At 36.3% G+C, this 18760-nt stretch overlaps 1 protein-coding gene across 1 annotated transcript in view; it reads right to left on the reverse strand.

Annotated features, from left to right (window-relative positions):
• COG5 (component of oligomeric golgi complex 5) overlaps positions 1 to 18760 on the reverse strand; it is a 173088-nt gene that overhangs the window by 151034 nt on the left and 3294 nt on the right. Inside the window, exons 4-6 of the mRNA XM_032743754.3 lie at positions 17002 to 17056; positions 16839 to 16908; positions 11746 to 11866 (exon numbers count right to left, since the gene is read on the reverse strand). Coding sequence (XP_032599645.3) covers positions 11746 to 11866; positions 16839 to 16908; positions 17002 to 17056 — 246 coding nt within the window. The remainder of the gene's footprint in view (positions 1 to 11745; positions 11867 to 16838; positions 16909 to 17001; positions 17057 to 18760) is intronic.

Consider the following 18760-nt stretch of genomic DNA (forward strand, 5'->3'; position numbering starts at 1 on the left):
ACATTTTTCCTAAGATTACATGAAAAAAAGGTATGAGACCCTGCTGGTTTTCAGCTGAAGGAGGTCTAACTTTAAGATAACAAAGCCAGTAATTAGACTTAATGTCTGTGAATAACTGAAAGTTGGACCTGAAAGGCAAAGACATAAGACAACTAGACTATTTCATGTTTCAAACAATAACGGAGCAGAGCTGATAAAATGCTTAAACAATATTTGAAAATTATGTGTATGAGTTGGGTGACAACGAGAAGAAACTACTCCTGTGAAAACAGCCTATTTTTAAAGCTCTTTCTTATGAAGAATGAAATCTTACTCTACACTTCTCATTACTTTGTGTTACATACAGTAACACCTTCACTGATCTTTTAGGCAAGACAATAGAAACAATAGTTACAGGGATAACTAGTAACAAGAGTTACAGGGATACTGGCTCACATCCAAGGCCTGAACAAAGATTAGTCTTCAGTCTTATTTTTCATAGCTATTTGGTTAGACGTTTTTAACCAGAACTGGCTATACTTTAATTGGAAATGAACAGAATAAAATTGGTTATTATGTTTAAGATTTGAACAACCAGTATTTACTTGAAGAATTACAAGAAAACTGTGTATATAATCCAATTATTCAATTATTTTATACTTCTGAATTTGCCAGGCCTCATTTTCCAGTCCTTAGCTCTTGCCATTTCTTTCCCTGCTAATCCAAGAGCCCTTCTGCGGTCCTTTATTTTCTCCCCATGAATGCACCTCTACAGTCTTAATCTTCAAGAAAAAGGGCCCACTTAATCACCCACTGTGACATGTATAATTGCATTTATTCACAGGTAACCACAAAACTGTTTTTAGCTGTAGAGCACAATTCTCAACACCATTTGCACAAGTACAGATTTGTTTGACACAGCTCCATGAATGCAAGAACAGAAACAACATTGGTGAAGCAATCCCAGCAAGGACACGGCCCAATTCCAAAGCTTTACAGTTTAGTTACCCCTGTTTCGCTCTTCCAGTTCCCCCAGTAACAAAATTATCTACTAAGAATGTAGAGCAACTGTGAGGCGAAGAGAATATGGCTTATTTAAATACCTGCTTTGGGGAAAAATAACTTAAAGGGAGATTTAAGTCATCTAAATTTATGCATATAAATCTATAATGCAGCTACACAATTTCTTTAATCAATTCAGTAAGTAAACCACACAAATTTGTTTGGTAACACATATTTTCCATAAAAAGGTGGTTGACTATCATTAATTCAGCTTTACAGACCTGAATTCTTCTTTCAAATTATTTCAATTTGCCTACTATTTTTTTAGAGTAGCTTTGTATCCACTTGACATTGATATCAATAGAAATACCATTGCCTTCTGAATGCTAGAACAACACAACCCGGACTTTCTCCTTCCCTATTCAGTAAGGAATTACAAAATAAAGCCTCTGGGAACTTAACACTCTTGTATAACATCCTTGTTAGTTGTTGGTATCCTTACTCTATGGAAGAACAAATTACCCTGTCTTCAAAGAGAAAACAAGAGCACTTACTGAAAATTCCTCCTATTCTCCATCTTTATGAACAATCTGAAAACTAGTATATTAATAAGTCTATTCCATTATAGGTGTCTTTCTGGTTCCAGTCAGTCATGGATTTTTTTTTTTTTTGCAATATTTTAGATTTTTCATACCTAGAATCTATATTTGCAATGCATTCAGTGGTATTTATGCATTGTTTTCCAATTGTAGTTGTTGTCTTTGCTTTGCCACTACATTAGAACAGGCCTTCAGCCAGGAGTACCCTCCTTCTTGATTGCTAAAAAGCCAGTACTATTTCACAAGCTAATATTGTCTTCTCAGTAAGCTTTCAGCTTTCAAGTTTGGCTAAATACATTTGCCCCATCTACTGAAACAGAAGATCCTTTGCAATGGAAAATCAACTCGTTCCAAAATGAGACACTGAACACTGGGTCTATTGAGAGTTTGCTCTATGCATCACAACTTTACACTCTGGCAACAAATGTCTTCCAAATGCAGTAAGTTTGTTTATTATAAGAGAACACAAAATAACATTTCCTGTGTTATAAACGGGTGACTTTAAAGCACTGGCTGCAGAGGACAAGTAGTCTAGGCTCCCAACACTGTTCTTCCATACATTTCAGAAACATACAATGATTCGGTTTTTCTGGTTTAATTCAGTGGGTTGTAAAAGTAACATCTTTTGGGTTTTGTTAGCTGACTTTCAGATCTATATGTATTTACAGTTACTTCTACTGAAACTTCTTTTTCTGCAATCCTTCCATGGAATTTTCTGAAAATTATTTGCTACCACCATTATTTGATCTTCTAGTAATCATTCTAATCCAATGCTCACTTCTTTCCTTGGTCACCAGATATCACCTGTCCATTTTATCCATTTCTGTTCTCTCTCACTACTGCTGAATCTGTTTGTTCAAAAAGAAATAAAAACCACTCTGTTTTGTCAGGCATACAATATTGAAGTGTTATTTCTGAATGAACCATGCTCTTTTTCTGTTCAATCACTGGGTTACACACTAATAAATGTTTCAGTCCCAGCAGAAAGAAAAAGATCAATATTAGAAACTGTTTCTCAGTGTTATTTCTTTGACCACGAAACAACTGATTTCACCATCAGACATAGAAAAACAAATCTCAGCTACCCTCAGCTAGCACCCCTATAAAAAATATGTGTGACATTTCTCCACACCTTCCCATGGACAAGTGATCATCTATTGAACACAAACCACCAGTCTGATCACCTTAGAGATCACTACTCTAGTTCTGGGAGAACTAACCTGCAGTTTACTTTGAATCTCCAAGTATATAAATGCTCAGAAAGAGGGAACAGAGAAAGTTATAAATGCCAATTCCTACCAGAGATTCACACAGTGTCTATACATACTTAGCCAGAAACATAAAATTGCAATTTCCTTGCAGAATTCCCACCCAAAGCAGAACAGACAACTGGATCCATACTGTTTCAGATATATCATTCCAGCTGTGAATGGAACTAGAGAACTAAATTTTTCCATTCTAGTCATTTATGTTGCCAACTTAAGAGCCCTAGCTCTTCGTTGTTTACTTGAACTTTAATGCCTGTTGAAATAGAGTAAGAATATACCACAAATTTAGAGATGGTATCACTCTTTTTTGTTGATATCCCTGCATTCATTTACTGTTTGGAATTATGTCAGTCAACTTGCCTTTCTCTTCATGACCATATACACACAGCTTTTGTTTATGTAATATGTAAGAGATACTGCAAATTATTTTCAAAGTCTTGCCATCTACTCATGTTCTCTACGATATATTTATAATTTACAAGTTGCAAAAAGATAATCTCTCAAAAATTCACCACTAACCTCTGTGTCCCTTCCATTCTCTCAGTCAAAAGTATTTAAGTACTTTTTTTAATCTTTTTTTTCATCTTTGGTCTGGTCTTTTTTTTTTTTTTTAACTAATACAGAGTTTTTAAAGTCAGTGCACAAAAACTTACTAGATTTAAAGGCAGATAGAGCTTGCAGACATCTTTTTGTGTTGCTAGGTTTTGTACGTCACCTGGAAACAGAAACCCAGAGCTTTTCTTTCTACTTTTAATTATTTAGTTCTACTGTATACATATGACTTTCCAGTAACAATACTTTGTCTCAAAACTCAAAGATGCCCTAGGATCTGTACTAATTACACAATCATAACTACTTCAAACCAATTAAAAATAAAAATAATCCTCTGAATTAGTATTTACTCTGTATTTGGCTGAACACAAGCATTCACAGACACAAGCCTATATGTGTTCCTGGCTCTCTCATATCCTTTCATATCTCCACTCTCATGACATACCTTAGCTAACAAATACAAAAATACAGACTGTTCAAACACTTGAAAAGATCAATGAGCAAAGCAAAAACAAGGTCCAAACCTTGTTGCAACGCCATCCTTCTGGAGGGGAACAAATATGCCTTAACAGTAAAACAGAAACAGGTTTGGTATAATTCCTTACTGCTCTATAGGGATACTTTGAGAAGAGAGAAGGAGAATTTTGTAATTAGAGAAAGAAAATATAAGTACAGTTTTCAGATTTTAAAATTACAGGTATAAATTCACTAACTGCAAAATAAATAAACAAAAATTGGAAAAAAAAAAAACAAACTATGAGATCTGGCCCTTACATTTTACATTTTAACCTATTAATGAAAAAAGATAGAATGGTGTAATTGCCAAGATCATCTTCCACAATTTCCCTTTTCACCACTCCTTCTATTTTTTCTTCCCAATCAGTTATTCTTTCAAAATATCCAAGTTGTTTTATTTCAGCATTAATTGACACTACAAACCCCAGATACATCCTCCAGATCACAAAACCCCAGACCATCTGATGTATTACCAAAGCAAATGGAAAACACTGCAGGCATGGTAATTTTAAGAAATAAGTACTGGCTTAATCTCAAACACTGAACTGAATGTGCTACCAATGCAAACACTATTTGTGCCTTATGACCATAGCCAGTTGAAATGCATAATAATTTACCAACTGCATGATGGGTGCAGTTATTCTGCTGTCCCGACAATAATTCATATCCAAGCAGAAAACACTTTGTAGCAGTCCATCATGCTCCACCTCCCCTTCCTTAGTTATTGTCCACTATCATTTCTTTCCCACTGGACTCCTCTGAACTCTTAGAAGTGAACAAAAGAAGAGCTGTCAGGCCCTCTGCACCTGCTGAACCCTAGCTTAATGTAATACTGGCCTACAACCAAAACTTCTATACATTAGATCATAAAATAAAAGTCACAACTGATCTTAACCATGAAATAGCAGAAATCAGATTTAGGGAACAGATGACAGGGAGCTGGAAAGAGTAAAGCTTTTCAGAAATATAACAAACAAAAGGTGTGGACATCTGTAACTGAAAAAGGAAAAACAAAAGACAGAAAATAGTCTTTGATAGGCCTGGAATACAGAAAAAACTTTTAGAAATACTCCACATGCTACAGCAAAAGAAACTTGAACACACCATAATTAACTTCTGACACAGCCTTACTACTAGGCCATCAATAACATATCACTTAGGAACAGGTTAACACCACAATGGAAAGTGGAATACTAAACCCATTTTAAAACATCTGATACACAGCCCTCCAACAAGGCCTATGTGCTTGAGACTAAAATTATCAAACACTTAATAGTACAGCAAAATCCAATTTTTTGTGTAGTTACAGCTAAAAGATTAATCTCATCAATACCAGAAATCAACTTAATGCTTACATGAAAAAATAGTTTCACTTAATACAGCAAACCTGAAACTTGTTTATGATTTTTTAATGGAAACTAGGCATGAAAAAATCCCAGAATTACAAACATACTTGGATTCTTTCTCTTGAACTGTATGCATAAAGAAGATTAAATTCAAAACCCTAAAGGATATGTTGAAAAACAAAATTACAACAGCATTTTTTCTCTTGCATCAATTCAAATTTAAGCCTTTTCTCTCATGTGCCTGTTTAGTGAGTTCTATTGAAATGGTTAGAAGAAGAATGCATGCCAGATATTAGGTAAAACACGTTAAATATTTACGTAAAATGCTTTGTCTAACATCAGGTTTGCAAGCTTGGAATTCTAGTCACAGCAAAACATCATTTGATGGTAAAATCTGTATGCTCTGTCTGCCTTGCTCAAAGAAGATAAAGAAGTCTTACACTATTGGCCTCTTAATAATGAAAAACTGTATTAAGTTTTGAAAATCATTCTATTACATGCACATTAATTTGGTATCTTACAGTCAACGGTTAAAATTAATGAACATGGTACATACTACCAAGAATGTACTTTATTTCAGAAGTCAACAAGAAAAAATTAACCTTCCCACTAGAAAGGGGATTTTTTGGCCTGGAATACTACAAATAAAAATATGCACATCAAATTTTTGTATTATCTTCAATCTTATGGGAACAGAATCTCACAAATGTATAACAAAGCAAAATAAAAACCAACTCAACTGAACAGAACAACATGAAATTGAAGAACATGGAGATTGCATTCAGCTACAGAAAGGCACAGTATTTTTTAGTCCACACCATTTTAGTCAAGGTCTGGCAGTGTTACTGTTAACACCACCGGGGACAGAAGAAAAATGTTTTAGCAGGATATTTGCACTTCCTATGGATGCAGATGCACCACCTGAAGCAGTGGCACTAATGCAGATGGCTCTGAGCCAGTAATACAGTTCAGTCATTCTCAGCAAGACTAATTACCCCAGGCAAAGAGTCAAGCAATCAAAGCCATGTAATTTCTATTAATCAAATCAGTTCACTTATCCCTACAGAACAATGCATTGTGCTACAGACATGCTTTATTATTTTGGGGGACACTAGGTATTACACAAGGCAGCAAACTGTAAGGCATCTAAGTCCCTAAGCAAAAGTACCATGAAAACAACATTTCCCTCAAGTGTGATGAGTGTTTATTCTTATGAAAAACTGTGTACAGCAGAATTAGTATCACCAAATCTGCCTCCTCTCTGTACTAGCAATGAAAGACTTCACTGACATGACAGTAACCAAGTCCATCCTCACTTTAACAGCAGTCAACACAAGATCTAACCTGGCAATCATACACTGTAAATTGTTGCTTGGAACAGGAAAAAAAAAAGAATTTCATCACTGAACAGGATATAGGAAGAAGGCGGCAGTAAAAGAGAGCTGCCACAGTATCCATGGCAGGTGTTCAGACAGTTTACCATTGCAAGTTTAGTAATACTTGTGTACAGATACATAACACATATTGAATGTTACTGCAAAAACTGTAGCAGCTAAAATGAAACAGCTTTTAGACAACAATATTTAACCTGAGGAACAAATATTGCAGTCAGCCAATCTGCAATCACTTCAGAATAAATCACTGTGTACATACTAGATTATTTATGCTATTTTAATAGCATATTTTAAAATGCTATTTTAATAGCACATTTCAAATAATAAGATATATTGTGGAAACCAAAAGTAAAGGTAATTCCACCTAGCAATAGATAGGGCTAACTATAAATATAAATAAACTAGTTTCATATAATATATTATTAAATAATATAGTATAAAATAAACTAGTTTAATACTACTAAAATAACAAATTAAAACTGCTGTTTCCTGAATACTAACTAGTAGTGCTTAACATTTTGATAAACACATAACAATATTCATCATTCATCCCAAATATTAAAAAACTAAAAGAGAAATAAAGTAACATCTTTCTTAAAAACAGTCAGACAGCTGGCCTTCTTTCCCAGCAAAGGGGGAGAAAAATTAGATACAGGACACTTACATTCACATAGTCAGTATCACCTTCTTTTCCCTGCTCACTGCATTCTCCTAGACCACACTGATATTATAGCTTTTGAGGGTCAGTTTTTGCAGCACTCAAGTAACACAACGAACTATGTCAAGTTTATGGGGCTGTCAGTCAAAACCAGGAGAGAAGTAATTGTGTCAGAGGGTTGAGACAAAGCTCTTTGAGGAGATTTATCTATCTCATCTAAAGGAATTATAAGAACAGGCTGAAGTGACGGCATGAAATTTCCAGTCACACTGTCCTAATAATATTCCCAGCAGTATCTGGGAACAATGCCCAACAAACCAACTTGTGAAGAACATTTTACATCATGCATTCAAAGTAAAAAAATAAAAAAATAAAAAAATAAAAAAGCAAAAGCACCCAAACAAACAAAAAAATTGTGGGGAAGGAGGCAATATCTCCAAGAGGCACAAAGGACTTGAAGAGCAGATCACCTCACTGAGTCCTCCTACTTCAAGGTAAAACCATCCCTATTTAATTATCCTTGCTTATTGGAGAGGAGTTGAACTAGATCAGCTTTAAAGGCTCTTTCCAACCCAAGCTATTCCATTACTCTATGATTTCATTCCTGGTACATGCTTTGTCTAAAACACTTTTAAAAATCCTTCAAATACTGCTTTACAGCTCCCCTGAAATTATAATTTCTGGCAGAACTCTTTCCTAACATTTCAGAAAAAAATTTCCTTTGCTTCATTTCAGGCCCATGTTTAAGTCACCATTTACTGTTTAAGTCACAGTGCATATGGAGAGCCATTTAATCCCTTCCCATCTGAAAAACCTTTGTTCATCTGAAGAACATTACTCTCCCTCTCACTCCCCTCTTCTCCAAAACACAGCCACACACTTCCAGTTCCTTCACCCACTGACTATCCTCAAGACCTTCAGCCACCATTGCTGCTGTGCTTAGGAATTTCTCCAATTAACATCTTCATTCAATGAGGTGCCTCAAAAGGGACTTGATATTCTGTTTGAAGCATGAACAAAGGATTATTTTCAAGTGCCTTGCACACAACACCCTTATAAATATCAGCACAAACTTAATTGCCAACAATGTCACACTGCTACAAAATAAATGAAAAGTGGCTTGCACTCCTGTTTGTGAGGAACTATCAACCCTCTCAGCAGAACTGTAATCCATACAGTCATTTCTCCTGTTCCCCCTCTTAACTAGAACTATTTATTGTGAGGACTGAGCACTTGTCTGAAAGAGAAATAAAATCAGTTCAGGTAAGACGTATCTCCAATCCGCTAATATTTTTCATTCTAATCCTGTTTCCCAGTATACCTCCCATTCTTCTCTGCTTGATTATTGGTAGTAAATGTAATAAGGATATATGCCATATTACATCACTTAAATCATTAATGAAAATACAAGCCAGCTACAGAACATGTTTTAACAACACCCTGCTTGATAATTGCTGGGTAAGTGAACAACAGATGAAGGCTTTTGGGGTACAGCTTTCTCTGAACTTCTGCATTCACTGCATGACATTTTTATCTGGATTCTATTGCCAATCCTGTAGTGTGACACGGTGTCAAGAGCCCTATTTAAATCAAACTACAAGACAGTCATTGATCTCTCTAGTCCCAAGGCCTGTTATTCTGCCAACAAAGAAAATACGGTTGGTTAAACAAGACTCATTCTTGATAAATCTGTGTGTCCTACTATTTAACAGCAATCTTATACAGACTCCAACAAATAGCTTATTTGTTCTAGAGTTCCTATGCTTAAGGAAGTCAGGTCAGAAAAAAACTGCTTCTCAGTAAAAGCTACTGTTTTTTGTATTTCTACCTAATACAAATATTTTATTTATTTACCATAGCCTTTCCCATCACTGCAAAATAAACTTCAATACACAACTAAGTAAAAGTTGTGATTGAACTAACATAGATTAGCTACAGAAATATATATTAAATACATATCTAAACACACACATTTGTGTCCCCCAAGCAGAGTGTAGCAGTACATTAAAAAAGACTTGATGTTTATCTTAAGATTCTGCACAGAATACCTTACAAGCAATGGAAGGTATCTTTTACCACAGCAAGTGTAAAGCTTTCACGGTAATATCACAGGGCTGAGTTTGACAAAGCAGAAATTACTCTGCGCCACACATACAACAGAAAGGTAATAAACAATGGAATTATTTTTTTCCTTGAACAAGAGATGAAAGGGATATTCAGGAATACCTGGCTAAAACCACAGATCAGTATTCATCTCGGACATGAAAGCAAGCCTCTGTGACACAGAGGTCCCTGTCCAATACCAGGCTTTCACACCACTCATGTCTACCACCTATTTACTACCATCAGATGTTGGAGTATTTCTCCAGGCCTCCCAAAGCTTTCATATCTCACCAACTGAACTGCCAGCACCCAGTGCTGCTCCCATACTTCCCATCCTCAGAGCACTACATGACATTTCCAATCCTCCTGAAGCACAGCACTTCCACAGCCTCACCCCAAGCCACCACACCCCCAGTGCTCTCCTGCCACACCACACCTCTCTGCCAGAGATCTCCCACCCATCCCAAAGCTTTTCAAGTCCAGAAGCACAGCACAGCATTTCCCCAGCCATATCCCACAGCCCACTCTCCCTGCTGACACCGCCTTCCCGCTGACTCCACAGCCCTACCCTGACCCACACTGGCCGCAGCCCCCTGAGCCTTCCTCCCCTCGGAACAGAGCTGCCCCACACCCAGCACCACTGCCTCTCCACGCAGGACAGACACCTCCAACTCCCTGCCCCAGCATCTCCTCGGGGTGTGCGCCCATCCACTCAGGTGCTGGGAGGAACAGCCAGCTGGGAAGCAGAAGGATACAAACCAGCCAAGGTGGGCAGTAGAGGGTGACAAAGATGCAGATGGAAAGGTAAGAGAGAAGAAAGGAAGAAATACCAGGAAAGAAGACTGAGAGATCAATTACAGTAGACAAGGTATTTCACTTGGCCATAAACCATCCAGAACTAAGGATTAAGGATTAAATTAAGGATCATAAGTCTTGGCTACCCCCATGGACTGTAGGATCAAATTCAAAAGGGTCGCCTAAAGGGACACATTTCCCTTCATGTTCAACAATAATTACTCAGACTTTGTTAAGCTTCAGGAAAACACCAAGTATTTGAAAACAAGAAACTCAAAAGACTGTGGCACTTCTACAAAAGAAAGTGCAAGGTTGTTTTTTTTTAATGGTGAAACAAAAAAAAAGAGGAAGAAGAGTAGTAAAAAGTATTTTCTATCAAAGAAAGAAATCCTAAAAACTACATTAAACATCTCAGATTTTACCACTAAATTGTACTAATTTGTTTAATAGAATCTAGCACTCAAATTAAACCCACAATACCTGCAATCCAGGTAGTTAACAGACAGTATTATTTTATATATTCTGAAGATGTAATGGTAGAGTAAAATGGAAAGAAAAGTAAAAATAATCAGAAAAAATATTCTACCTCACATGATACAACTGCCGCTTAAGTGCTCCAGTTAGATATACTAAATAAATATATAAACTTTCTGTTTGCAACACAGCATCTGCCAGTTACAGGACTAAGTCATTGTCTAGTAATTTTTTGATCACACAGTATAAAAAGAGCAGTAGTGACAAATATGCAAAATAAACTTCAGGATGATTCTGAATGTTTGATAGTTCAGTCCTCACACAACCTATTTTTGGAAGTTGGAATTTCAATACCATTAAATCAGAGGAGAAACAACTGGCAAGATACTATATGCAACACCACCAACTGATCTCCAAGACTAATGGGATGTTCCTCACTGCATCCTGAAGCACAGTGTGGAATTTCCCGAGCTAGTTCAAGTATAGAAAACATTCTAGCAACGTAACATGAGCCTTCATGAGAACTACCTCATTATTCTTCATAGAAGTCAATAAAATAAAGGGTAAATTAGTCACTACTGCAGCAGAACACTTCCAGTATCTGAACTAGGTTAGGTTATCTCTATATCATATCACCTATGGCTTTCATAAAAGTCACACAGCCAGCATCTTTCTTTTAGGACATAAACTGTAATTTAAACTATGCCTTATCACAGTGCAATGTCTCCCAAAAGCTAAGTATATATCTGCTGCCTCTGAGGGTGTTTTATAGAAACTTAAGTCAGTAAGAAATTGCTTCACAAAGAAATTGTTGTCCAAAAGAACACAATGTATTATCACAGAATTTTCACGTTATTAAATACCTGTATCTAGAGAAGTCATACGAAAAAAATGTAAAGGACTAATAAGTTCTGTCCATCCCATTTCTCAATTTAAATCAGGAAGTAGAAAGCAAGAACCACAGAAAAAAGTTTTGGGTGATTCTTTAAGTCAGACACTAGTCTGAGTCATGCGAGCACAAGCTAAAAATGTATCTAATAGTAATTAAGAAAGACTCACCAAGTTCATTGAGGCTCTGGGCAGCTTTTGTTATCTCTCTGCTTCCTCCTTGCAGCTGTCCTTGCAGTCTCTTACTGAGATACAAGATGCGTATTATCCTCCGCAGCAAGTCACAGGCAGCCTGCAGGGAAATTGTGGTATTAGGGGATATTATCAGTACATTATAATCACATAATACCAGCACTCAAATGTGAAAACACCTTAACCAAAAAAGGAAATGCCAACATGAATAAAAACAAGGGACTTTAGAACACTGAAATCCCTTTTCTCCAAAAATTTTTAATGATTCTATGTTATATAGACGAAGACTTTCAGGAGCTGGTAATTATATTCATGGGGCTACTGAGATTATTCTGTCACTACCCACGCAGAAAACAAAGGAAACTCAAAATCCCATGACAGAGGCATGTTCTAATTAGAAATGAGCTTTATTTTACCTTGTGCATCTCTCCTCAATATTCCTCCCCCCTTAAAGCTTTACCAAAGTTAAGAAGTTGGCTTTGCCAATCAAATACTCATCCAAAAGAAGTGGTAGCACTTACTTCAGAAGACAATAAAACTTAAAGACTACATTGTTATTACAGATATTGACTCTTAAGGTAGACATATACGTAAAAACTAATTCTCAGGAAAACTTTCAGAAGGCCAGTTATCTTCATTCAGTCACCTGGTAGTTCACATTCTTTCATAGGTTTATTAAAATAAATGGCATTCCTGGCTAAAAATTAGGAATATGGACGTATACATAATTTTTTAGGAACCATATTCATGTGTGCTTTTATTAGCAGCAAATTAGAATAACAGGCGTTGCTGACATCTGAATCAAATATAATAGTTTCATAATTTTTCACTCAGTAACATCTCGAAATACACGCTATGGGAACCGCAACATTCTGGAGTGGGTAACAACTAAAACAGAATTCAGAAATGCAAGTCAGATTTCAGTACTATCATGGATACAGTCCAAAATCTGCATTCATATTAACAAGGGTGGCAAGTGAGAAATTTGGAACAAGCATGACATAGTTGTTTGGAGTTATTTTCCCTGGTACTGAAGGCTAAGTCTTCTGAAGTATTAACCTCACTGATATCAAAATTAAGTTAAAATTACTTTAAAAAAATATTTAGTATCCAACAAGACTGAGAACTTCTTTTTCAGACTCAAGTTCAGTTACTGAAAACTGAAGTTGAAGTGCACATATGAAAAATTATAGCAGTGAATAATTTCAACCACTATCCACAGTAGACTCGTACAGCCTGGCAGTCTCTTCCCTGTGCCAGTACAAACTAACAAATCCACTAATACTTATAGTTTAATTTTATTAAACATCTAGACAAAACAAAAAGGAAAAATTAGAAAAAAACCCACTGAGGCAAATCAGGGAAAGCCCAATTACTCTCATTGCTTTGGGCTCTCTATCACAATCTGAAGTGCAAGTTTTCTACACCTTCTGTGATAACTTAACCATGTGATTTCTATTGCACTTAGCGAGAACTAAGTGAGGCTTATCCTGCTTTGAGAGATTAATGTATTAATTCATATCTTTAATTAGAAAACTCTTGATCTGCATATCACTTTCATATCTGTGAAGTAAATTTCTGCAAGACTAATCAAAAATAGCTTCTAGTATAGTGCAATATGCTTCACCAAAAAAGAGGGCATAGCATTACTACTTTGCTTTCAAAATTAATTACTCTCTGAGCCAGTTGTATACCTCTGGCTAATGTTTTTCCCTGGGAATTCACTTTCTGTTATTTTCAAACCATCCTTTACTTTATACACCAAAAGAGTATTTATTTTTTGTTGAATTGTTGCTTATTATTTCCTGTCCCAAGAAACAATCTTTTAAAAGAGAGTAAGAGGTGGGAGAAGTTACATTTAGATAGAAGAGAGAAAAAATGTTTTAATTTCTAGCTCTGGGAATTAGTAGGAGGAAAAAATCCAAAGGCACTGAAGATGCACTCAAAATTTTGTAGTGACTTCTACTGCATTGTACCCTTGACAAAGATTCTGTTTCACTCAAGTATTTTCATTTATGTGAGCTGTCCAACTTAATAAAACTCCCAGTCACAGCAGAAGAATGCTGTATGTAAGGACATATAACAGAAATAAAGAAGTGTATCTAATGGTGGAGCTGTTCAGGGATGCCAGATCCTCTAACCTGACTACCCATATAACAGAAGTCTGAATTAATTCAGGAAATATTCCTTCCCTGAGTTGACCAAGTATGCTTTTCTAAAAGAGATGGTTTCATCCAAGAAGGAACAAATTCTACTGTTCAAGCAAGAATTATTTTGGAAAAGGCCAGTGGCCCCAGTTAGTCCAAGTAATTTAAAGTAAACTTAAAAACAAACCCCTGTTTTTTTGAGATTACATATTAGATATTTCCTGAATTTTAAAACAACATGCCAACAATAACAGAAATTATTGCTATAATTTGAGCCATCAAAAAGCTTCTTACTTTTAATCTCAAACTCATTTTAAGAAATTACTGAAAGAAGACTTCACTATAAAGAGAGTCACTTGAAAATGTGCCAGTGTGTAGCTCATACATGCAGGTAATTGAATGTATATATTTTGTTGTTTATAAAGCCTGAAGAAAGAGGAGAGAGTCCACCATCTTCAGACTATATTTACTATTTATTTACAGTAGTTCACAAAGACATCTGCTACTGGTAAATATTTTAAAGTAATAACTTTAAAATACAAAATTATTGGGGTTTGTTAAAATGTTTAGCTATTATAAAGTTTTTCATACACCAAAGCACTGAAACAAGAGACCATGCAAAAACACTTAGCTAACAGAGCTGCCCAGAAAAGAATCCTCTGAAGGACAAACTCCCTGTCTACACATTTCAGCCGCTAACCACTCCCGCTTAGCTTGTGATCAAGTACAGAAAGAGTCAGAAGAGGCCAGTATGATTTAGAGCAGGAAGTGAGCTTTCCAAGTCTACTGCTGCCTTGGGATGCCATGAAGCTCTAAGAGCAGAGCAAGATAAAATATGCACAAGAACATAGCAGAGATTTAGAATTCAGGACTAGATTTGAAGTTTAACAACAAACTTGCAGTGAGAATGTTTATGAAAAAGCCAGACTATATTAAAAACAATTAAGGATGGCAAAATCTAGCTTTATGCAAGTCATACTTTATTCCTTCAGTTAGTGAGCAGTCCCACAGCAATCACTGCAAAATAACACCATCACAAGTACAAGAGGCACTGAAACATCATGAATTCCAGCAAAATATACCTGCCAACCCTACAGATTTTGACAGAAGGCAACCTCTTTTACTAGCCATCTATATCTACCAATTGTAGATCAGCTGATAAAATTAGTAAGCTTGACAATGTCCCAAACCTCAAGTCTTGCAATTAGGAGCAATTTCATGTCATAAGCCCAGCCATCACCAGGAAGTTAATTGTTTGCTGTGCTGTGCCCTTCCTCAACAAATGAGTCCCCCACATAAAGGACACTCCAGCAGTGCATTTTTAGGAGGCTGGAGAGTTGAGATTTTACTTAACTCTCCATAAATTCAACTTCATTTATTAATTCAGATGTCTTGACCCTCAACTCCTCCCAGAAGTGTAATGTAACATGAAGCACTCACAAAGCATCTGTTAACACAAGAAGGGACAGCAGCTCTTGTGATGAGACTTTGACTCTCACTGGCAGAGAATCTGGAATCATCACTCCTCTTTCTGCACTGCTGCTAAAAGAGCAGCCTACCAGGCTCCCACTTACTCTCCACCTCTTTTTCCTGACTTACAGCAAAAAAAGTCAGATCTTACAAATCCTCTGGCACAGCCTGAATAATGCTGACCCTGGATGGATGCTGCTTTCATACCAGAGGAAAACCCATGTAACCACATAACAGCCAAGAGGAAGCATCCAAGAAACACCTCCTGTGTACAGGGACTCATTTCTCCTCAGACATCCTTCTGCAGTCTGACTTTGTGTAAGGGCAGGGTAGAAATTATCTTAATCTTTAGCCCCACATTCCCACAACTTTTTCTACATGCACAACACACTTCAGAGAACAACAGAAAAATTTGCACCTAACCTGCCACATGGAAGTCATGGGATTTTTGGCCAGTGGCAAAAAGAGTAACAGCTGGAGCAGAAAACAACAGTAGCATCTGGCCAAACTGGCTGCACAGAGTGTTAAGAGCTCCCTGCCTAACTTAACTGCTACTGAAAGTAACACAGAAAACAGAAGTTCAGCCAAGAGACAGTGCAGCTGCTGCACCAGTCCCCAGACTAGAAACTGCACGAGTCTGCAGCTTCATCTACTCTACAACAGCAGTCACTTGCAGATGGCAACCTAATAGAGTGCATATCCACAGCTCAAAATTCAGGTAAACTTACAAAGACAAACAGTTCAAAAAATAACTCATTAAACACTTGTAGGGCAGAGCTGTGTTGCATTTCAAACCAAAAACTTAACAGAATGCAGATTCATGACTCCTGAAGATCTATGGAAAAGTTTTCGACTACTATAAAATCATCAATGGAAGTGTTTGACACTTATCTCACCATCATTGTGATAAGCTCTCTCTCACTCCTATCCTCTAACAGACATCTACATCCTTCTGCAGACTCCACTTATATTAAAAGGCAGGCACAACTATGCATCTGGGCTTACAAAACTCCAGAACCACAAGTAACTCCTTGAGTTGCACCCTCACTGTTGAAGAAATTTGAAAGAATTAATTCTCAAACTCTTTCCTAAACTGCAGCAAAGCCTGCACTAACTTAGGGGCGAAAAGCATCTTCTACACTACAGCACCATAACATTAAATACCAAAATAACACCAACAGTTACGAGAATTTAATTAATCTATGCTCAGAAAACCCTTCTCTCTTCCCTCCATCTCTTCAAAAACTTAATTAGCTAGTGCAAAGGTTAATTTCCTATTTTTCTACTAAGCACTTCTCAGTAGCTCTTGAAGAGAAACAAATACTGATTTTCAGAAAAATACTGACAATGAACTACAGGCTACTGGAGTAGAAAAATTGTACTCGTGTCTGACAACTGCGAAATAACATATGTGCAAAAAGAATTTTTTTAAAATATGTTTTTAATGCAACTTACTTGAAGTTTTGCTAGCTGAGCTGTGCGAGACACTATTTTGTTGTAGGGGTCAACAATTTTTACTCTAATTCTAAAAACAAGAAGAGAAAATTATTTATAGCAGTGTTAATAAATAGCATTATAGAAGGATTTATACTTTCTAATTGTATAATGAATGTCATACCTATCAACAGTGCTTTGTAGAGCACCAATTCTAGTTTGCATCATTTGGAGGACACCTGCAAAATAAAGTAGATTTTTTTAGACTTTTTACATCACTCATCAATTATAGAAACATCAGAAAATTATAGAAAGAGTTTTTCTTCAAATCATAGTAACTACTGCAGACTACTTTAACATAAACCAAAAACAGTTTCCCCCTTTATAAAAGAGCATCAGAGAAACCAAAATTAGTAAGCATATTGGGAAATAAAATGAGCAGGTCACTTACTGAAGGAAAACGGAAAATGTATTGGTAGAGAACATAAACCTGCATAATAAATATCACTCCAAAATCCATCATTTGTGAAGTTTCAAATAATATTTAGAGGATGCTACTTTCTAAGAGAATGTTGATCAGGACTGCAGTTCAAATTATATAACCTGGTATGAACACCTGAACATGGTATATTAAAAGTGGCATAATATATTTAACACTATTTATTTAACATAGTGACTAGGACAAAGAGAACTGAGAAGATAAACGATTCTATTCCAAGGTTTTCTTCCTGGGCAAAAGGATTTTGAGCAAAAAGTAAGGTATCAAAGTCATTGTAAGGTCATCTAATTTAGATTACAAGCAGAGCAAACTAACCTAATCATGTTTGTTCCACATTAGTTTGGCAAAGCAGTACAAGGAAAGCCAACAAGCATGCCTGTTCTTTCCTTGGTAAATTACAAACAAGTAGTAGGGGAGTCATTTTTGCAATACAGAATCAGCCTGCTGAGAAGTTAATTAAGTTAGACAAACCCAGGCCCATGAAATTATTTTTGTTTCAGTTACTGTTAGTATTCTAAAACATACCACATTTTTGCAATGCCCTGTTTACAAGCATGCCATCAATAAATTAAACTGCAGCATGATACTGTAAGATAGAAGACAAACAAAACTACTACTAATAGTTACATTCAGGTTGTCTTGTACTGTGACCATATCTCACTCATTTTATATAGATATGCAAATTCTCATCTCCTCCATAATTCAGAACTATTAGCTTAGTGACAGGCTTATGTGTTCAGTTATTTATATATGGTATGGCATGCAACAGATCATAAGGATGAAGGGATGAGATACAGTGAAAAACTGGCAAAATAGACTGCATTGTCTACTCTACATTGCAATAATGGGGGAGGGCCAGTGGCACAACACTGCTGCATCTATGGCTGCAATAGTGCTATTCAGCATACAACAGCCCTCTTCCCAGAGGACAAAATAGGGATGGGTGAAAAGGCACTGTCCCCTCTCCACTTGCTGTGGAAGATACATGATGATACAAGTTAGCCTAATCTTAAAATAACAGGTAGCTCAAAACACCTACTGAACTACCTATAGATGGAAACGAGTATGTAGACCAGAGCTGTGTACCAATAAAAAAAGGGCACAGGCCTAAAAAAAGAAAAGACTCTACAAGCTGGCTGTACCAATTTGAAATGTTTAATGAGATTCACACATCCAAATGACTATGCATGCTGTGAATTAGCTCCATAATCTTCACTTGCTAACATACTTGATAAATATACCAACAGCTATGCACTTCTAACTTTACAATTAAAAAATCTGTTGGCATTTATCTTTTCTTTTTCTTATGAATCCTGACTTAGTGTTTTCTTTAAGAGCATAACCCTAAGTAAATTGAAAACTTTCAACAAATTTGAGGTGAATTGAATTTTATTTTTACTTTGTCATATTAGTTGTAAAACATGCATTATTTGCCACACCTGCC

Source organism: Taeniopygia guttata, chromosome 1A (assembly GCF_048771995.1).
Source record: "Taeniopygia guttata chromosome 1A, bTaeGut7.mat, whole genome shotgun sequence".
NCBI lineage: Eukaryota > Metazoa > Chordata > Aves > Passeriformes > Estrildidae > Taeniopygia > Taeniopygia guttata.